The 17954-nt window shown below is 39.5% G+C and overlaps 1 protein-coding gene across 1 annotated transcript in view; it reads left to right on the top strand.

Annotated features, from left to right (window-relative positions):
• The window catches only part of LOC121294711 (excitatory amino acid transporter 2-like), a 74641-nt gene that overhangs the window by 46523 nt on the left and 10164 nt on the right, over positions 1-17954 (top strand). The window contains exons 2-10 of the mRNA XM_041218742.1: positions 2807-2946; positions 6660-6812; positions 7549-7799; positions 8082-8256; positions 10054-10180; positions 10606-10839; positions 13256-13450; positions 13791-13925; positions 15419-15650. Coding sequence (XP_041074676.1) covers positions 2817-2946; positions 6660-6812; positions 7549-7799; positions 8082-8256; positions 10054-10180; positions 10606-10839; positions 13256-13450; positions 13791-13925; positions 15419-15650 — 1632 coding nt within the window. The 5' untranslated portion in view covers positions 2807-2816. The remainder of the gene's footprint in view (positions 1-2806; positions 2947-6659; positions 6813-7548; positions 7800-8081; positions 8257-10053; positions 10181-10605; positions 10840-13255; positions 13451-13790; positions 13926-15418; positions 15651-17954) is intronic.

The raw sequence follows: 17954 nt of genomic DNA, 5'->3' as shown, positions 1-17954 counted from the left end.
TTGTATTCATTTAAATCCAACGACAAAATTACGGGGCGAATAGTGAACTTGATCTAAAAGTAATTCTCTGGTATCAGCTGTTAAATATTTGTTTAAGCACACTTTATTTTCCAAGCATTGTACTTGTATAGTTATTTGTTCAGAAGGGTAGCTGTAAACAACCTTTCTGGTGTTCATTTGGCTGTCCTCATTTGTGGAATAACTATCGTAGTCTATGAATCCTCTTACAAATGTCCGATGTTTGATCAGTATATTGGTTGCTGAGAGCACCAGTATTAGCTACTGTATTAAAGAACCAGATCTCTTTGCACAAGCAATACAACTCTTGCCTGTCTGCCAACGGGGCAGAATCAGTAAAAGTATGTTTTTTTGTCTGTGTTTATTTCTTACTGTAACCAGGAAAGTGAATTCAGCCTAATTATTTTTTCTAAAAGAAATGAAGAGCTGTTCATTTTATAAAATGTCTTCAATTGACAGTCAGTGTGTTTTCTGAAACATTAGCTGTGTTTTATTTAATTTATTATTAATAAATTAATCTCTCAGACCATCAAAGTGCATGAATCATAAGCATTCAGTGCATCTTATTTAGTTGTACAGTATATATGGTTTTGTAATGGAAAATAATTAGTAACAGTTAGCTTCTTATGGAAGCTGCTAACACTGCACATCTCGACGAGTGAACGATTACATGATAGAGACACTCGCAGGGATGAGGGACACATGTGGAGGCTTGAGAGCCTTTCCACTAGACGAGGACAGATAATAGTAGCGACTGTAATCTACAAAGCAAACCTGACATCCAGAGAGAACTTGTACAGAGACAGTGCAGCTAGGGCCAGCCATCCCTAAAAGCAACACGTTGTAAGTACCAGGATAATAACAGGGCGAGATGTTATAGCAGACTGTTTAGACACACTGCAATCTTGTTAGAGCTTTTCCAGACTGTTCAGTCTCTTGTGTTTAGTGATGTGATCAGACAAGGATTCCTTAAGAGGTAAGGGTCTACCCTTAAGGAAGGGTCTACCATTCTCACTAATCCTTTTTTAAGCTAAACTAAGCCCTTATACTTTCGGCTTGATGAAGTGACAGACAATCCATTGTTTCATTCAGTGAGACACTGAAGGGCCATAGCGTGGGGTAATCCTACATTTTGTCTTTGCTTTTTGCTGTAGCTCGTCTGTCCCTTTCTCCCACAGAGAGTCTGTTTAAAAGTAATTAGCTTCCAATTATATTTTAACGGTTTAATGAAGTCGCCTTAGCACTTGTGATGGTGCAGGAAATCACAGTAGGCACAGATATTATCTGTGTAATTGTATCTGATAGAGTGTAAAACCAGCCATTCTTATGTAAGGTATTTTATTCATGTGCTTACTAATATTAATATTCTTTGACAATATTGATCTAAATCTGCATACCTTCTAATTACTCAGTGCTGTATGTGTTTAAATATCTCCAATAAATGTCATAGTCAACACTATTATGAATAACTTTCCCACCACTTCTAAAGGTGTATGTACATATTCCTCTCAACCTCTGTCATGGCTCGTAGCCATCATTGTTTGGTGCATAAATAGGGTACACCATGAACAGTCACAGATGGTCCTGAAGTCAGCTTAAAGCATAAATATGGCTATATCAAGTAATTAATAGAAGCACAATTGTAAATATTCTAAAAAGATAAGGTGGCACTTATGTAATGCGATGCTAATTACACTTTTATAGTATGTTAGAACGCTTCAGCACATTACAGGGAGAAGTGTTTTGCAGGCAGCAGCTATCAGTCAGGATGAGCCAAGTCCGTGGCCATGGCAACAAGTTGGTTATTAAGACACTGGATTTCTCTCCTTCATCCTGTATCAACAGGATAAACCCTGAGATGGTTCCATCATGTTTTCTCAAAATCGTGCTGCCTAATTTACTCACAGAGTATCATAGGGAAAGTTTTCATGTGTGTGATCCTGCAGCTGTAACTGCCTTTAGTGAATGCACACAAACAAACAAATCAGTGTTCATCCAATAAGAGAACAGCACATCTAGTTTTGCCAGTACAGTTCTTCTACGCATCTATTCTATTTGTAGAAGTGTTCATGGCTACCCCTAATCTGAGATTGATTGATAAGTTGAGAGAGTATTTCTTGCGCTCTCTTTGCTGCAAGAGGAAATACACTCTTAACTTGATTAGAGGTACAATCAAGTTAAGAGGTATAAACATATTAGAGTTATAAACATTTTAAATCATTAAATCTAAATAAAAATCAAAAAAGGCATATATGATTGTGGTTTAAATATTTAGAATTTGTTGTCATTAACATTATGAGTGCAAGATCTAAACTTTCAGTGAAATTATAAGAATAGTTGCAGCTAATAGATTGAAATGGGTTGATTTATAATTCATATTTAATATTCTAAGATAACAGAGTGAGTGTACAAAACATTAGGAACACCTGCTCTTTCCATGAAATAGACTGACGAGGTGAATCCAGGCGAAAGCTATGATTCCTTATTGATGTAACCTGTTAAATCCACGTCAATCAGTGTAGATGAAGGGGAGACAGGTTAAAGAAGGCTTTTTAAGCCTTGACACTATTGGCTGTCTCTCCTGGTCATGAACACAGTGTTTTCTTGTATAGGAGAGGATATTGGCTGTCTCTCCTGGTCATGAACAGTGTTTTCTTGTATATGAGAGGATATTGGCTGTCTCTCCTGGTTATGAACACAGTGTTTTCTTCTGCTGGAAAGTAATTTACGGTCTCAGGCAGGTTTGAGGGAATCAGCTTTTTATTAAGTGCCTCTCTGTCTCCCCTAGTGCCAACACCATGCCTAAACAAGTAGAGGTTCGAATGCACGAGAGCCACCTGCCACCACAGGAGCCTTCTGCCCAGCTCCGATGTGGGGGAATCTTCCAGAAATTATTCAAGAACCTGCTACTCTCATTAACCGTCTTCGGTAAGTATGTCTGTCTGTCATAAATACGTTACACCGTTCATGATATCCTTCTGGTATATGTAATGTTAGTGTTATTATCTGGTTGTTTGCTCATAAGTAACACTGTGTGCTGAAAGTAACAGTGCTTCACTGTAGCTGGATAACCAGGATTTGATACTGATACAAGAGTTATGAGTCACAGCTCAACGACTATGTCATTTTAAAGAAAGACTATTACTACCATCTTGCCAGTGTTATCATTTTGAATTCCGATTTTTTATTAAAGAAAAAAGAAAAAACAAGTATCATGAGAGCCTGACAGCCTTGGGCAATACAATCTTGTGCTTTGTCAGCTCTGCAGCCATTCAGGTAACAGTATTTCGTGACGAAAGAGAGGGAAGAGTTTTATAGTAACCCACAGTACTGTATTAGCACTGTCGCTGGTGTCTGTATTGAATAAAAGGATTTGGATGTGGCAACAGATATCACATGTACTTGCTTTATGCATGTAAGTGACAGTGCTGTTTAAAGACATTTAAACAGCACCATTTGGTTATGCAACCATTTTATTCTATTGATTTGCATTTAGGTACCAAACACTATTTACATGCTGCATTGAGTTTCAGCACAGTTGACCGTCCGCAGTGTTGACGGTGTTGTGCCAAATTTTGTACCACATTATTTTAAGATATCTGCATGTGTCAGTGTTTAATTTAATTTTCTGTGTGTTTGCTATTATTCATTTATTCATCACCGTGAACTTTTGGTATTATAAGTGAGATGTACTTTTTAGACAGCAAAACTGTATAAAATCATTAAAAGCACAACTCAAAATAGTGCATAATTTGGCATGACACCATACTTAATATTTTTAGAGGTGTCGTGAGTCAGCATTTATACACAGAGCAACTTTGGATTTTCACAGTACACTGGTGCTTCTCATATATAGCTGTCTGTTAATGTCTGTGTTCGTGTTTATAATTTAACGTATATATTTGTATTGCAATTGTGTGATTATATTTTTCTGTGTTTTTTGGAAGACTTTGATATTACCGATATCAAAATCCATACACGATATCGATAAAACATTTTCATATAATTTCCCACCGCTAATTTTTATACAGAAAATCATTTGATACTCGCTGCTCTATTTTGTAGTTAATTTCTAAATTGCTTAGTAACAGTGAATATTAAGAGGTTGCCAAGAAACCACAAATCATGTGTGACAGTCGTTCAGGATCACTTGGGAATCTTACATTAGCAGACTGGAAATAATGTGATACCCATTCCACTAGCTAGTACACCAAAATTAATCTAAGGTAAATACAAAGTGAAACTGCACTAAACTATTAACAAGCAGCACTTGGGTATAGTAGTTTAGTTAGACATCAGTCAACTGCACAGCCCCATGTTGTTAAACTTCAGTTAGCCGTCCTAATTTCTACAGTGGTCACAGTGTTAATGCCATTAGATTTCATTTTGCCTGCTGGAGTTGTTGGTAGCACATTAAACTGAAGTACACAAATAACCATGTAATTACTGTGTAATTGTATGGTAATAATCCAGTTTTACTGGGAAAATAACAAGTGTTTTCCGTTCTTTCATTGTAATTACTGTTGGAATAGACTGGAATACTACAACTGAATAACTGTTTATTTGCTGCCTGTTTCTCATTGCAATCAGTAACTGCATTAACGAGAATACCACTTTAAGACGACAGGCAACATCAAATTGTTAAAATCGTAATTATAGCAGGAAACAAGACTATGTCAGTTTAATTTCCTACTTATTCCAACAATAGTTACAATGAAAGAACGGAAAACAATTAGTAATTACCCAGTAAAACTGGATTATTACTGGATTATTACCATACAATTACATAGTAATTACATGGCTATTTGTGCAGTGTAATCTAAAGTGTTACCAAGTTGTCGTATACAGTAAGTCCAGTTTGCTTTGAATTGTAACTGTCTCTGCAAATGGCTACAGTTGCTGTGTGAGCCATACAGACAGGTGATCCTTTGTAGGTGCCAAATGAGAAGGTGTAATAAACAGAAGCATGCTGGGATCCAGGACTGAGATTTAGAGAGACTTCACAAAAATGACCAAGCTCTGTATGTTGACAGATGTGCATCTTATGTACCTGAACACTGTCAAGCGATTACAAATGAGGAGGTTTTATTATTTGTTTATAAAATTAAAAATAATATGTATATCGGGACCTAGGAAGGAATCTGCATTAAGGTTGTCCTCCATGAAAAGGTTACGGTTGTCTTTTAACTGTGGAAAAGAGTTCATGGGTTGTGAGAGTTGTTTGCGGTGAGGGACTTTCTAAATTGGGGAGAGAAATGGCGGTAAAACAACTGGGCAGGCTAAAAAATAACAAAAATAAAAGCTTTAAATGATTCTTCAAAATATGATTTAGTGAAGAAATTACAGTTATTCAATAATCTGTTGTTGGTTTCTTTATAATCAACCTAGAAATAGAAACTGGGTCCAATGTTATGAATAGGGTCTTTATTTCATTGTTACTGTGGCCCTCATACTAGAGACCCAATTGTACATGAAAGAGGTACAATCACAGATTCTGTTCAAATTCTGTTGTATTTCTTAAAATATTTGATTATACACCAATGTATAATGTACACCCATGAAGGTGGACCAAATCACACAAAAAAATACATGAAATAAAATGACCAGGAACCTTTTGAAGGAGTAAGATTCATTCAACCTCCCCCACAATATTGTAATATTTTTTATCACTGTAATTATTCAGCCCCTAGAGAAAAATCCAGAATTGATGAATGTGTTCCAGAAAGTGGGGGTGGAGAGAAGGCCAGCCAATGAGATTGCTCCCCCAGGGGCTGTGAGCAGGCAGGTCTATGTGTGTTCATAATGGAGATTTAGTTTTTATACTATTGCATAAAGGTCTGTGTTGAAGCAAATAACAATAACCACTAACAGACTGAAGGAAGTGCTCTCAGTACCAGCAAGGATAGTCAATCTTAAGAATTGCTAGAAAAGTCTTTGTTTTCTGTTCCCTTATAAGAAGCTAGTGGGTCTGATCTAATGTGGAGAGTTTAGACCAATTTATACCTATACCAATCTGTCATTGTATCCATTCGCCAGTGCAAAATATCTCCTGTAACCTGGCTTTAGAAGATATTTATAGTACTTATACTACTGTTTCCCTGTTTAGGAAAATATATAAAAACAACAACATATTTCTATGATTTAAAATCAAATGATTTAACCAGCCCTTTTGGTTTGTGGTGCTGTGGATGGGACATGTGTTGCCTGTTTCACAAAGATAATCATCCCCTCTTCAAATACAAATGATTTTAATGTGCAGGCCATCTCAGCTCGGAGGGTATAATTCTTGGCACAACTTAAATGGAGACCCAGGCTTTCAAAACAGCAGGCATTGTCTGGCATACCAGCTTCTGGCATTCATTTTACTGAGAAATATTGACAGGACTGGCTGGTGTTAGCTACCTCTTACAGAGACGGGGCCCTGGCTGTGATGGGGTACTGCACGGGTTATCTATATCTTACAAAAACCTTGGCATTAATGGGGTACTTCACTGCCCTCAGAAATGGTGATGCCTCAATAATGTTCCTTTAGAGAAAGTTGGCAGCCCCATGTTATTACCCAGCACTGCTCCTATAGGGCAGGGTAACAGCCTTGGCTGTGATGGCTTTGTGTGCTAACTGCAGCCTCTCTGTGTTTCTAGGTGTGATCCTGGGGGCAGTGTGTGGGTGCCTGTTGCGCTACGCCTCCCCTATCCATCCAGACATCGTCATGGTCATCGCCTTCCCCGGGGACATCCTCATGAGGATGCTCAAGATGCTGATCCTGCCGCTGATCATCTCCAGTTTAATCACAGGTTCAGTACCCACCTTGCCATGTACCATCCCTACATACTCCTCTTAATAGGTCCACTGGTATGCTGAACTAAGCTTTTAAAATCTATCCATTTTATCTAAGCAGAAAAATGTCCAGAAACATCACATGTGGGACTGTAGTATTGCAAAAAATACTTTTAATTTGGTGTTGTTTTCATCATACAATATGCTGTGTATTACATTTATTTTCCTTACATTTTTCACTTTAAATGTAGTAATATTGAGGTGTACTAAAACCATTAAGTTTAAGTGTTTTACAGCTAATAGGACCCCATCTAAGGCTTACCCTTATAATAGTTTACCACTTTAAACGTACCCATAATTTTGTAGTTTTCTCATGGCCATACTGTGTATTTACCATAGAAAACTATGGTTTGCCATATTTTGTGCTATACTTTCACATATGTCTCTGGGCTTTACAATGCTAACCTGCTTTAAAACACATTGCTGTGCTTGGACTGTGGCAGTTTTTGATAGGGGTACAAGTATGTTCTATGTTGAGTAAAATACTGTAGGTTCCTATTACCTGTAACACAGGAAGAGAAAAGGACCAAGATAATTAGAATTTGCTTAAAGCCAAAGTGAAAATAATGTTTAGAAAACAAAAGGTCAACAATAAAATAAGGGATATGTGAGAATGTGCTTCTGATAGTGAGTGCACACTTTGGTTTGTTTTTTAAATTATTTTTCTTTGTTCTCCTAACCTCCTCACACCAGGCCTGGCTGGGTTGGATGCCAAGTCGAGTGGGCGTCTGGGCACCAGAGCCATGGTGTACTACATGTCAACGACCATCATTGCGGCTGTACTGGGGGTGATCCTGGTCTTGATCATACATCCTGGGAACCCCAAACTGAAGGAACGTCTGGGCGAAGGCAGCGAGAATGATGAGGTTTCCAGCCTGGACGCCTTCTTTGATCTCATAAGGAACCTCTTCCCAGAAAACCTTGTGCAAGCCTGCTTCCAGCAGGTAGACTAATGACCTAACCTCTTCCATGGGGCTCTCACATTGCTTTTGGGATACTCACAGCCTCTGGGAGTATCCCAAGATTGACTGGGTCTTTTGTCATAGGAGCATTTTGAGGTTAAAAAAAAAAAAAAAAAACCTGGAGCTGATCAGACTTTTGTTTTAGGTTTCTGGATAAGGAATATTAATGATGAAGATACCAGTAAACATCTCCCCCTATCTCCCAGTATACAGTACTCCCCTGCCTTGCTAACTTGGCTCTTGTCTCTCTACTTGCCTGCACAGATCCAGACGGTCACAAAGAAGGTGCAGGTGTTCCCAGAGCCAGCAGAGATGGGGAAGGAAGGGAATTCCACCATGGACCCATTCCTGGAGGCAGTGAATGCTACTGTGGTCCCTCCTGATCCTGTGTTTATCACCAAAAAATCATTGGAGTTCAAAGGAGGAATGAATGTGCTGGGTAAGATGGGCTGGCAAATCTAAGTAACTGATTTTTAGACATTGCTGGTGGCCTTTTAAAAGGGGACTCACCAAAGCACTCTTATAAGTATAGTATTCAGCATCACTTGTACCATGTGGTTATTTTATTGCCTTTTTTAGAGTTGCTACTCCTTAATTGTTGTAACTGTAGCAGCTGACATGCAGCAGCCTTGCTGTCTGAGCCTGCGCCTCACTATCTCCCTGTGATGTGTGTTGATGGGGAGTCTGTGCCCTCGCCTCGCTATTTCCCTATGATGTGTGTTGATGGGGAGTCTTTGCCCTCGCCTCACTATCTCCCTGTGATGTGTGTTGATGAGTAGTCTGAGCCCTCGCCTCACTATTTCCCTGTGATGTGTGTTGATGGGGAGTCTGAGCCCTCGCCTCACTATTTCCCTGTGATGTGTGTTGATGGGGAGTCTGTGCCCTCGCCTCGCTATCTCCCTGTGATGTGTGTTGATGAGAAGTCTGAGCCCTCGCCTCACTATCTCCCTGTGATGTGTGTTGATGGGGAGTCTGTGCCCTCTCCTATCTCCCTGTGATGTGTGTTGATGGGGAGTCTGAGCCCTCGCCTCGCTATTTCCCTGTGATGTGTGTTGATGGGGAGTCTGAGCCCTCGCCTCGCTATCTCCCTGTGATGTGTGTTGATGAGGAGTCTGAGCCCTCGCCTCACTATTTCCCTGTGATGTGTGTTGATGGGGAGTCTGAGCCCTCGCCTCGCTATTTCCCTGTGATGTGTGTTGATGGGGAGTCTGTGCCCTCGCCTCGCTATTTCCCTGTGATGTGTGTTGATGGGGAGTCTGTGCCCTCGCCTCACTATCTCCCTGTGATGTGTGTTGATGGGGAGTCTGAACCCTCGCCTCGCTATTTCCCTGTGATGTGTGTTGATGGGGAGTCTGTGCCCTCGCCTCACTATCTCCCTGTGATGTGTGTTGATGGGGAGTCTGTGCCCTCGCCTCACTATCTCCCTGTGATGTGTGTTGATGGGGAGTCTGAGCCCTCGCCTCGCTATTTCCCTATGATGTGTGTTGATGGGGAGTCTGTGCCCTCGCCTCGCTATTTCCCTGTGATGTGTGTTGATGGGGAGTCTGTGCCCTCGCCTCACTATCTCCCTGTGATGTGTGTTGATGGGGAGTCTGTGCCCTCGCCTCGCTATTTCCCTGTGATGTGTGTTGATGGGGAGTCTGAGCCCTCGCCTCACTATCTCCCTGTGATGTGTGTTGATGGGGAGTCTGTGCCCTCGCCTCACTATCTCCCTGTGATGTGTGTTGATGGGGAGTCTGTGCCCTCGCCTCGCTATTTCCCTGTGATGTGTGTTGATGGGGAGTCTGTGCCCTCGCCTCGCTATTTCCCTGTGATGTGTGTTGATGGGGAGTCTGAGCCCTCGCCTCACTATCTCCCTGTGATGTGTGTTGATGGGGAGTCTGAGCCCTCGCCTCGCTATTTCCCTGTGATGTGTGTTGATGGGGAGTCTGTGCCCTCGCCTCACTATCTCCCTGTGATGTGTGTTGATGGGGAGTCTGTGCCCTCGCCTCGCTATTTCCCTGTGATGTGTGTTGATGGGGAGTCTGTGCCCTTGCCTCGCTATTTCCCTGTGATGTGTGTTGATGGGGAGTCTGAGCCCTCGCCTCACTATCTCCCTGTGATGTGTGTTGATGGGGAGTCTGAGCCCTCGCCTCGCTGTCTCCTGTGATGTGTGTTGATGGGCAGTCTGAGCCTGTGCCTCGCTGTCTCCTGTGATGTGTGTTGATGTTGATGGTTCCCTGGTGTGTGTCCACAGGCGTGATTGGCTTCTTCATTGCCTTTGGGATTGCCATGGGGAAGATGGGGGAGAAGGCCAAGCTCATGCTGGAATTCTTCAACATCCTCAATGAGATTGTCATGAAGCTGGTCATCATGATCATGTGGTCAGTAAGGCTCTACACAAATCCCAGCTGTCTATAAAGATATCTTTGATCTGTTTCTGATATGTTGTTGATATTCATTGCCATGGCTTACTGTGTTAAAGTATAGGATTAGTATACATTGCTGCATTAGTATACATTGCTGCATTAGTATACAGTGCTACATTCGTATACATTGCTGCATTAGTATACATTAGTACATTTGTATACATTGCTGCTTTAGCATACATTGCTACAAGCATTCCTACTTTATGTCCCTTTAAGACCCAACTTGACAAAGTTCTGAGAACTGGGGGGCTTAAATGAGTCAAATTACCTCTTCTTGTTTGTGAATGGTCTTATGTTCTCATATATAAACAGAAATAACCCTTAAACAAACATAAGATAGTACATGTAAAGCAATGGTTAATGCTGCTTTTGTTCCCCAGGTACTCTCCGCTGGGTATCGCCTGCTTGATTTGTGGGAAGATTATCTCTATCAAGGATCTGGAGGTAGTAGCTCGTCAGCTGGGAATGTACATGGTGACTGTCATCGTGGGGCTTGTCATCCATGGGTTGATCTTCCTGCCACTCATTTACTTCGTCTTTGTGCGCAAAAACCCATTCACCTTCCTTGGGGGCATCTTCCAGGCCTGGATCACTGCTCTGGGCACTGCCTCCAGGTACCCTGTTCATAACAACAGCATTCATTTTGTTTCTGTTGTCTACTCTCAGGATATACCTCAATCACTCTACTTAAATTGCACTGTATGTTCCAGGGTCTCTTTGGAATATTTCTAGGCTGTGTTGTGTTATATTTATTTCTTGTTTTTATGATAAATGTATCACATGGAAATATGAAAGCTTCAACACACAACAAGATGTTAAATTATGGGGCTCCCGAGTGGCGCATCTGGTAAAGGCACTGCGAGTGGAGTGCAGGATGCATCCCATAGCCTGGAGGTCAGGCCAGTAAGCTGCCCAGAGCTGTATCGTCCTCCCATGCTGTAGGTCTGAGGTGGCTGCATGGTGAGCCTGCAGTGTGAAAAAAAATTGTGTATTCGTCTTCGCCACTCTCAAGTCAGTGCGGGGGTGGTAGCAGTGAGCTGTGCCTAAAAATAATTGGATATGCCAAATTGGGAGAAACTAATCAAATAATTGCCAATTTTAAAAAAAATTTAAAAAGATGTTCAATTATGATGTTGTTCGTCATGAGGTGAAACCAATTTTTGAACTATTTTTTGAGTGTGTTACTGTGTTCATCACCCTAAATGTACTAAAGTGTTGTGGCTGTCACAATAGTCGCAAACTAGTTGCAAATGAGTCAAAAGTCTATGTGAAATGTACTAAACATGCGCAATGCTGTTAGCGACCTTTTAGGAAATGCTTTGGGGTAGCAGTTTTGCTTTGTGGGTCATCCTTAGATGAATATGTAATTATAGGTGTTCCTGCATAAATTCACAAAAGAGGGCGGGGGGGGGGGGGGGGGGGGGGGGATTACTGGTTCTCAGATATTATAATGAGATGTACTGAAGATGCCGACAATTGCAACACTTACAATTGCATCAATTTGTTAAGAACTTTTGAAAGCATTTTTGAAGCGAACATCCCAATAACTATTCTTCCCTAAAAGCAGGGTGTACTTACAAGCCTTGAAACAAATTGCTATGGCATTTCTGTTTTCCCCTCCACCTCATTCTGAACACCTGTATAGGAATAGGAAACGCACCTATTTTATTAATGTGCAGGTGATTTGTAATTGTGCTCAATTTAGCACTGTACACCCTGACTAACTTAAATAAAAACTAGTATACACTTGGCTTATAGGCTACTCGTGATAATACTAATTAGTGGTGTAATGCAATATTTGTTGCTGGTCGCGTGAAGTGCATATACACGAGAATTGACTGTCCTCCTATAAGTATCATAACTTATCAATGCGGCACCATGATCTGTTTTGTATTAATTGTCTAGGTTACTAAGTATGCCAAGTTAATAATAATAATAATTAAAAACCATTAAAATCATTAAGTTTCAATTTCAATCATTTATTTGCATTTGCAATATGTAAAATGCAGCAGCATGATTTCTTTTGTGTCACGGTACTCTAGCTACAGGCGAAAGTAAAAAACAAAGTGTGCTAGGTATTCATTTGATTTTACTGCTGTACTGTATACTGTACAGATTTATATATTTTTTCATAATGTAATGTGTAGCCTACCCAAAACACATTAGTGTTATTTCAGCGCAATGATTTATACATTTAAAATACATTGAGCGCTATACGCGTGTGTGTGTGTGTGTGTGTGTCTGAGAGTGATTTTATTGTATTTCATTAAACACGACACCTCCTTATGTCAGACAAACATATATGGTTTAGTGAGGGGCTACTGTAGGATTATGAGAAGCTTTTTGAGAGAAACACATTTTTTATTTGGGGGTGATGGTGGGGGCCCCACTATAGAATCTGATGGGATTAAACTACTTTTCATTATTTATTAAAAAGAAATGTTGCACGAACATTTATTCCAAAAAATGGTGCTAGAGATCTCGCTAAGATGATGCAACAAATATTAAAATTAATATATTACGGCTCTCTTTATTAACATACGACAAAATGTATACTTTGGAAATTGTTCCAACAGCAATGCAAATTTGTGGTGTGTTTGCGCTGCAACTGGCTCATCTTAGCACATATACCCCTGAGTGTGTTATTGTGTTCATCACCCTGAGTTTGCTATTTGACTAATAAAATGGCACCCCCCTCAACTCTGTCCTTGGTTGTCAAGGTAATCAGGCAGGTTTGGAGGCATATCTGCACAGCTTGGAACATTTTTTAGCCAATGAGATTTTTCTCTCTGTTCTTGCCATTGTATAAATTCTATGAATATACACTTACATTTCACACTTTGTTAAGCAATACTATGTGGTAACCCAATTTTGAAGCTACAGATTTTTAAACTTGAATATAAAATGTAAGATGACAGTATTTATGAGAAATGACTTGGCATTGTTTTGTTTGTTTGTTTGAAAGAGGGCTCAAACTAGTCTTACTCATAATGAATTGCCTTCCCTCACTCTGCCTCTGTCTATCGACAGCGCCGGGACCCTCCCAGTCACATTCCGCTGCCTGGAAGAAAATCTTGGAATCGACAAGCGTGTGACACGCTTTGTGCTGCCCGTCGGAGCCACCATCAACATGGACGGCACTGCGCTGTACGAGGCTGTGGCTGCCATCTTCATCGCACAGATGAACGGGATCCATTTGGACGCAGGGCAGATTGTAACAGTCAGGTGAGACGCCTACTTCTGCTCCAATTCTTTTCATATTACTGCATACAAACTAGAAATAATGCAGCCCTGTTGGTTCAAGTGTTGATCAACAAATCTTCAGTGAGAAGCAAAAAGGCAGATTTTTGCATAGCTAGATTTAACAAATATCTGTCATTAAAGGGGTTATAGCTAATGAGATAATATTACCTGTCAATATCACCTTGTGTATGCAGTTCTGAAAGAAGTACATGGTAGGTTAAAGAAAGTTATAGTGTGTTATATTTGCACTTCCTCTGGAGTTATAGCAATGCACTGGCAAATAACTAAACAAGACTAAACTGAATAATATGCATTCTCCCAGCTTGACAGCAACCCTGGCCAGCGTGGGGGCAGCCAGTATTCCCAGTGCTGGACTGGTCACCATGCTGCTGATCCTCACAGCAGTGGGGCTGCCTACCCAGGACATCAGTCTTCTAGTGGCTGTCGACTGGTTTCTGTAAGTAACACTGTATTCCTGTGTCATTAGCACATACAAATGTTACTGTTGCAAACCGAGATGCATGTGTGCACTCAAGAGTCCTAAAATTGTGCTTTAACAAGTACATATTTTGCTCTGAAACAAAAAGCTTTTGGAAGTTGAACTGCATATATTTTCTGTCCTTGAAAAGGCAGAAAAAGGCTTTATTTTCCTGCTATTAGTATTAATAACAATTACTGTATAATTAGGGCTTCTGTTTTTTGGTTTTTATTAATTTCATTTTCTGATGCTTTCCAAAATGCTTGGCCATTTTTTTTGTCAAAATATGTATCGTAGTAACTCAACAGTACTTGCACACTTCTTTCCTTTGTGTCTTCCACAACAAAATCCCTATGGTCACGGGTACATTCTTCTGGGGTTTTGTATGTAGGCATTGTTTTATATTTCGCCACAATTTGCAATTCTGTTTTAAATCATCCATATGTTAACTCTGATACAGCTTTAAATCCCCCTGAAGAAGCCTCCATTCCTAATTGCAATTTCGTTTCAAATCTCGCAAGCAAAGTCTCCATTAGAAATATAAAAATGTGCATCCACTCGATAGTTGGGTGGGTTTAAAGTATTCAGAGCAAATCAATGATAGATAAAAGTCAGGAAGCTGCACTGGGAAAGTTAGTTTGTGTTTTTTTTTAAGTAGGTTTTTGTTTTTTAATGGGAAAGAGTTGGTCAATGTTTATTCAGTAACCATTGCCACTGTTTTTCCGGTGTTTTCCGGTGTTTATTGACCATATACCGATTTATTTTTTAAAGAAAATCAGAAGCCCTGTATGTAATATAATACATTAGAAATCCCCTCTCCCTCTACAACCAACAAAGAGAATGGTATTAATAGAGTGTGTTCTAATTGGTGCAGTATCTGTATGTGGTCTTAATTGTGAGCTAGCCTTTATAAGGAGCTGATCAAAAAGAGAAAATTATTATTATTATTATTATTATTATTATTATTATTATTATTATTATTATTATTATTATTATTATTATTATTATTAATAATAATATAATAATAATAATAATAATAATAATAATAATAATAATAATAATACAAGGCTCCTCAATAGTGTCTCATAACATGTGCTGTGTATGCATTCCTACATTTTCAAACTCACATTAAAATGATAAATATCACAAGGAAGGAACAGTATGGTCTTTATTTTTAAACAAAAGCTAAATTAATAAAACTATACAGTTTGTAACAGTTTAAACAAAGCAAGAAGCATGGTACTGTTGTTTAATTCCTCACTAAAAAAATGCTTTTGCCTTGGCACGATCTTAAAAAAGGTGTCCTATGGATATAACTTTCATTACTGTCATTGTGTCATGTTCATGCCTGAACCATTTTTGAATTATAAAGTTTATCGTGAGACCCCCTGCACCCCATTGCAGTCCAAGCCACCAAAGCACTGCGCCCAAGGTGATCAATGCGCCATACCTGTGCTTGTGTGTCCCCTCAGAGACAGACTGCGGACCTCAGTGAACGTGGTAGGGGATTCATTCGGCGCTGGGATTGTTTACCACTTATCCAAGGCAGAACTGGATAGCCTTGATGCCCAGCATGGCCACCCAGAAGCGATGGAGCTCACCAAAACACAGGCGCTGTATGATGACCTCAAGAACCACCAGGAAAACAACTCCAACCAGTGTGTTTATGCAGCTCATAATTCTGCCGTAGTAGATGAGTGCAAGGTACATTTCCCATTTATGGATTTAGAGACTATAGTGATGCATGCCTCCTCCTTTTTATTGCATGTTTGTCTCTCTCTCTCTCTCTCTCTCTCTCTCTCTCTCTCTCTCTATATGTGTGTGTGTGTGTATATATATATATATAAACAAAACTGTCACTTTTTTATTATACATTTATTTATGAATGGAACAGCAGTCTCTGTGCCACCCAGAGTTTCAGTAACCTCATGAGAATCAGTACTATATCATGCTTACTGGCCTTATGTGAAGCTAAAAAGGTAGATGGAATAAAATAACTTTCAAACTTGGTCAAAGAGTTTACTAATGATCTAAAGTAAGTTTCTGAAGTATACTTTACAATAGTTTTGGGGTCGTTATATGTTCTTGAGTACACCTTTCAGTCAAATTGCTGAATTTACAAACGTGTACAATTTTCACAAGATTTCAGACAGTCTACTCGAACAAATGTATTGATTTAAACTTGTAAAAAATCATGGTGAAATTTAAGTTAGTATGAAGCTGATACACACCTGTACAAGAACACTTCATCTGTGTACCTTCAGAAGCTGAAAGAGGTCGTCACTGAAATATGACGGATCCAACAGAACAATTCAACAGGGATTATCACAGAGGCTCTCACAAACAAATTCCCTTCAGTTACAGGGTTTAAACATCTAATGTGTTTCACAAATCAGGGTAGCTTCAGTTTTCCCCAATTTGATTTGACTTCTTGTTACTTTTCTTTCTTGAGATTACTACTGCCTTTGGCTCCAGGTTGAAACCAAAGTATGTCACTTCATCCACCTAGGAAGAAAGCATAAGTGTGAAAAAAGCAAAAATTAGACCCTTCTTTACACAGGGAGTGGTAAGGGTATGAAATGGGTTACCTAGTCATATTGTTGAGTCATAATCACTTTGATCTTTTAAGACCCAACTTCACAAAGTTTTGAAAAGAGTCAGATACTAAACTGGACAAGCTTAGAGGAGCCAAACGGCCTCCTCTCGCTCGTACATTTTCTGATGTTCTCATGTAAGGTACAAATCAAGAAAACAAATGTTTTGACAAATTGTTTGTATGCTTCACTTTGAGGGGGTTATTTTGAAGAAGAGTAGTTTTCATTGTTTAAGTGGGACTTGCCGCACATGAAAGAATCAGTTTCCCAGTTACATATCGAATTTCAGAACATAGTAGAGCAGTATTACTTTGAAGAAAGTCGTTTTACATTACTATCATGTAAGAAGGCAGTCTGCACCCTAATTAATATTTATTTTGGTCAGAGAAAGTGCTTACTCGATAACGTGCACATGCTACAGGTGAATTGTGGTACCTATCTTCCACTAAAGTAAAATAGAGGAATTCGGCCCGTCAGTGCTCATCCCTTGTTAGCACACAATTAACTGGGGAGAACTAATTTACAACAACTAATTCTCAGTGTTGTAGATACTACTACTTCACCTGGTGGGCTATTCCATACATTTATAAAAAAAAAAAAAAAAAGAAGTGCTCCCTACCTTCTCTAAACTTTTAATCAGCTTCCACTTATGCCCTTGTGTTCTTCTCTCTCCGCTAAATTTGAGTCTTGGGTTAACTTTATCTATACCATTTATAACTTTAAAGACTTCAATCAAGTCCCCTCATTCCCTTCTTTTTTCTAGGCTGAAGATATTTAATTATTTTAACCTGTCCTCATAGCTCATGTCATTAAGTCCTGGGATCAGCCTATTTGCCCTTATCTGTACCTTCTTGAGTCTTTTTTTTGTGGGATGGGGGTCTAACTAATGCATTGTGTAATACATAGCAATACCTCTCTAGACTTCTATTCCACGCTTGTTGCAATATAGCCTAACATTCTATTAACCTTTTTGATTGCCTCACCACACTGGCGAGATGCTTTTACTGATGACTCCACTATAACCAGAGATCTTTTCAAAGTCTTCGTCCCCTATTTCTATCCCGTTCATTTTATAACATGGATTTTTACGCCCAATATACAATACCGTACATTTCTTTACATTAAAATTAATTTGCCACAAGTTTTCCCAATTACAGAGAAGGACCAAATACCTTTAGCTTTTGGTATCATCTGCAAATCTGACAATCTTGCCATGTGTCTCTTGGTCCAAGTCATTCATATAAATGATGAACAGTAAGGGTCCAAGTACAGACCCTTGTGGTACCCCACTAAGTACACCACCCCAATCTGATTTTACACCTTTCACAATTATTGTTTTTTAACCAGTTCTGTATCCAATTACATGACCTCCCCTGTAATCTTGATGATTTTAATTTACTTATAAGTCTTTCAT

Source organism: Polyodon spathula, chromosome 19, assembly GCF_017654505.1.
Source record: "Polyodon spathula isolate WHYD16114869_AA chromosome 19, ASM1765450v1, whole genome shotgun sequence".
Taxonomy (NCBI): Eukaryota; Metazoa; Chordata; class Actinopteri; order Acipenseriformes; family Polyodontidae; genus Polyodon; species Polyodon spathula.
This window is presented reverse-complemented; position numbering and strand designations above follow the sequence as displayed.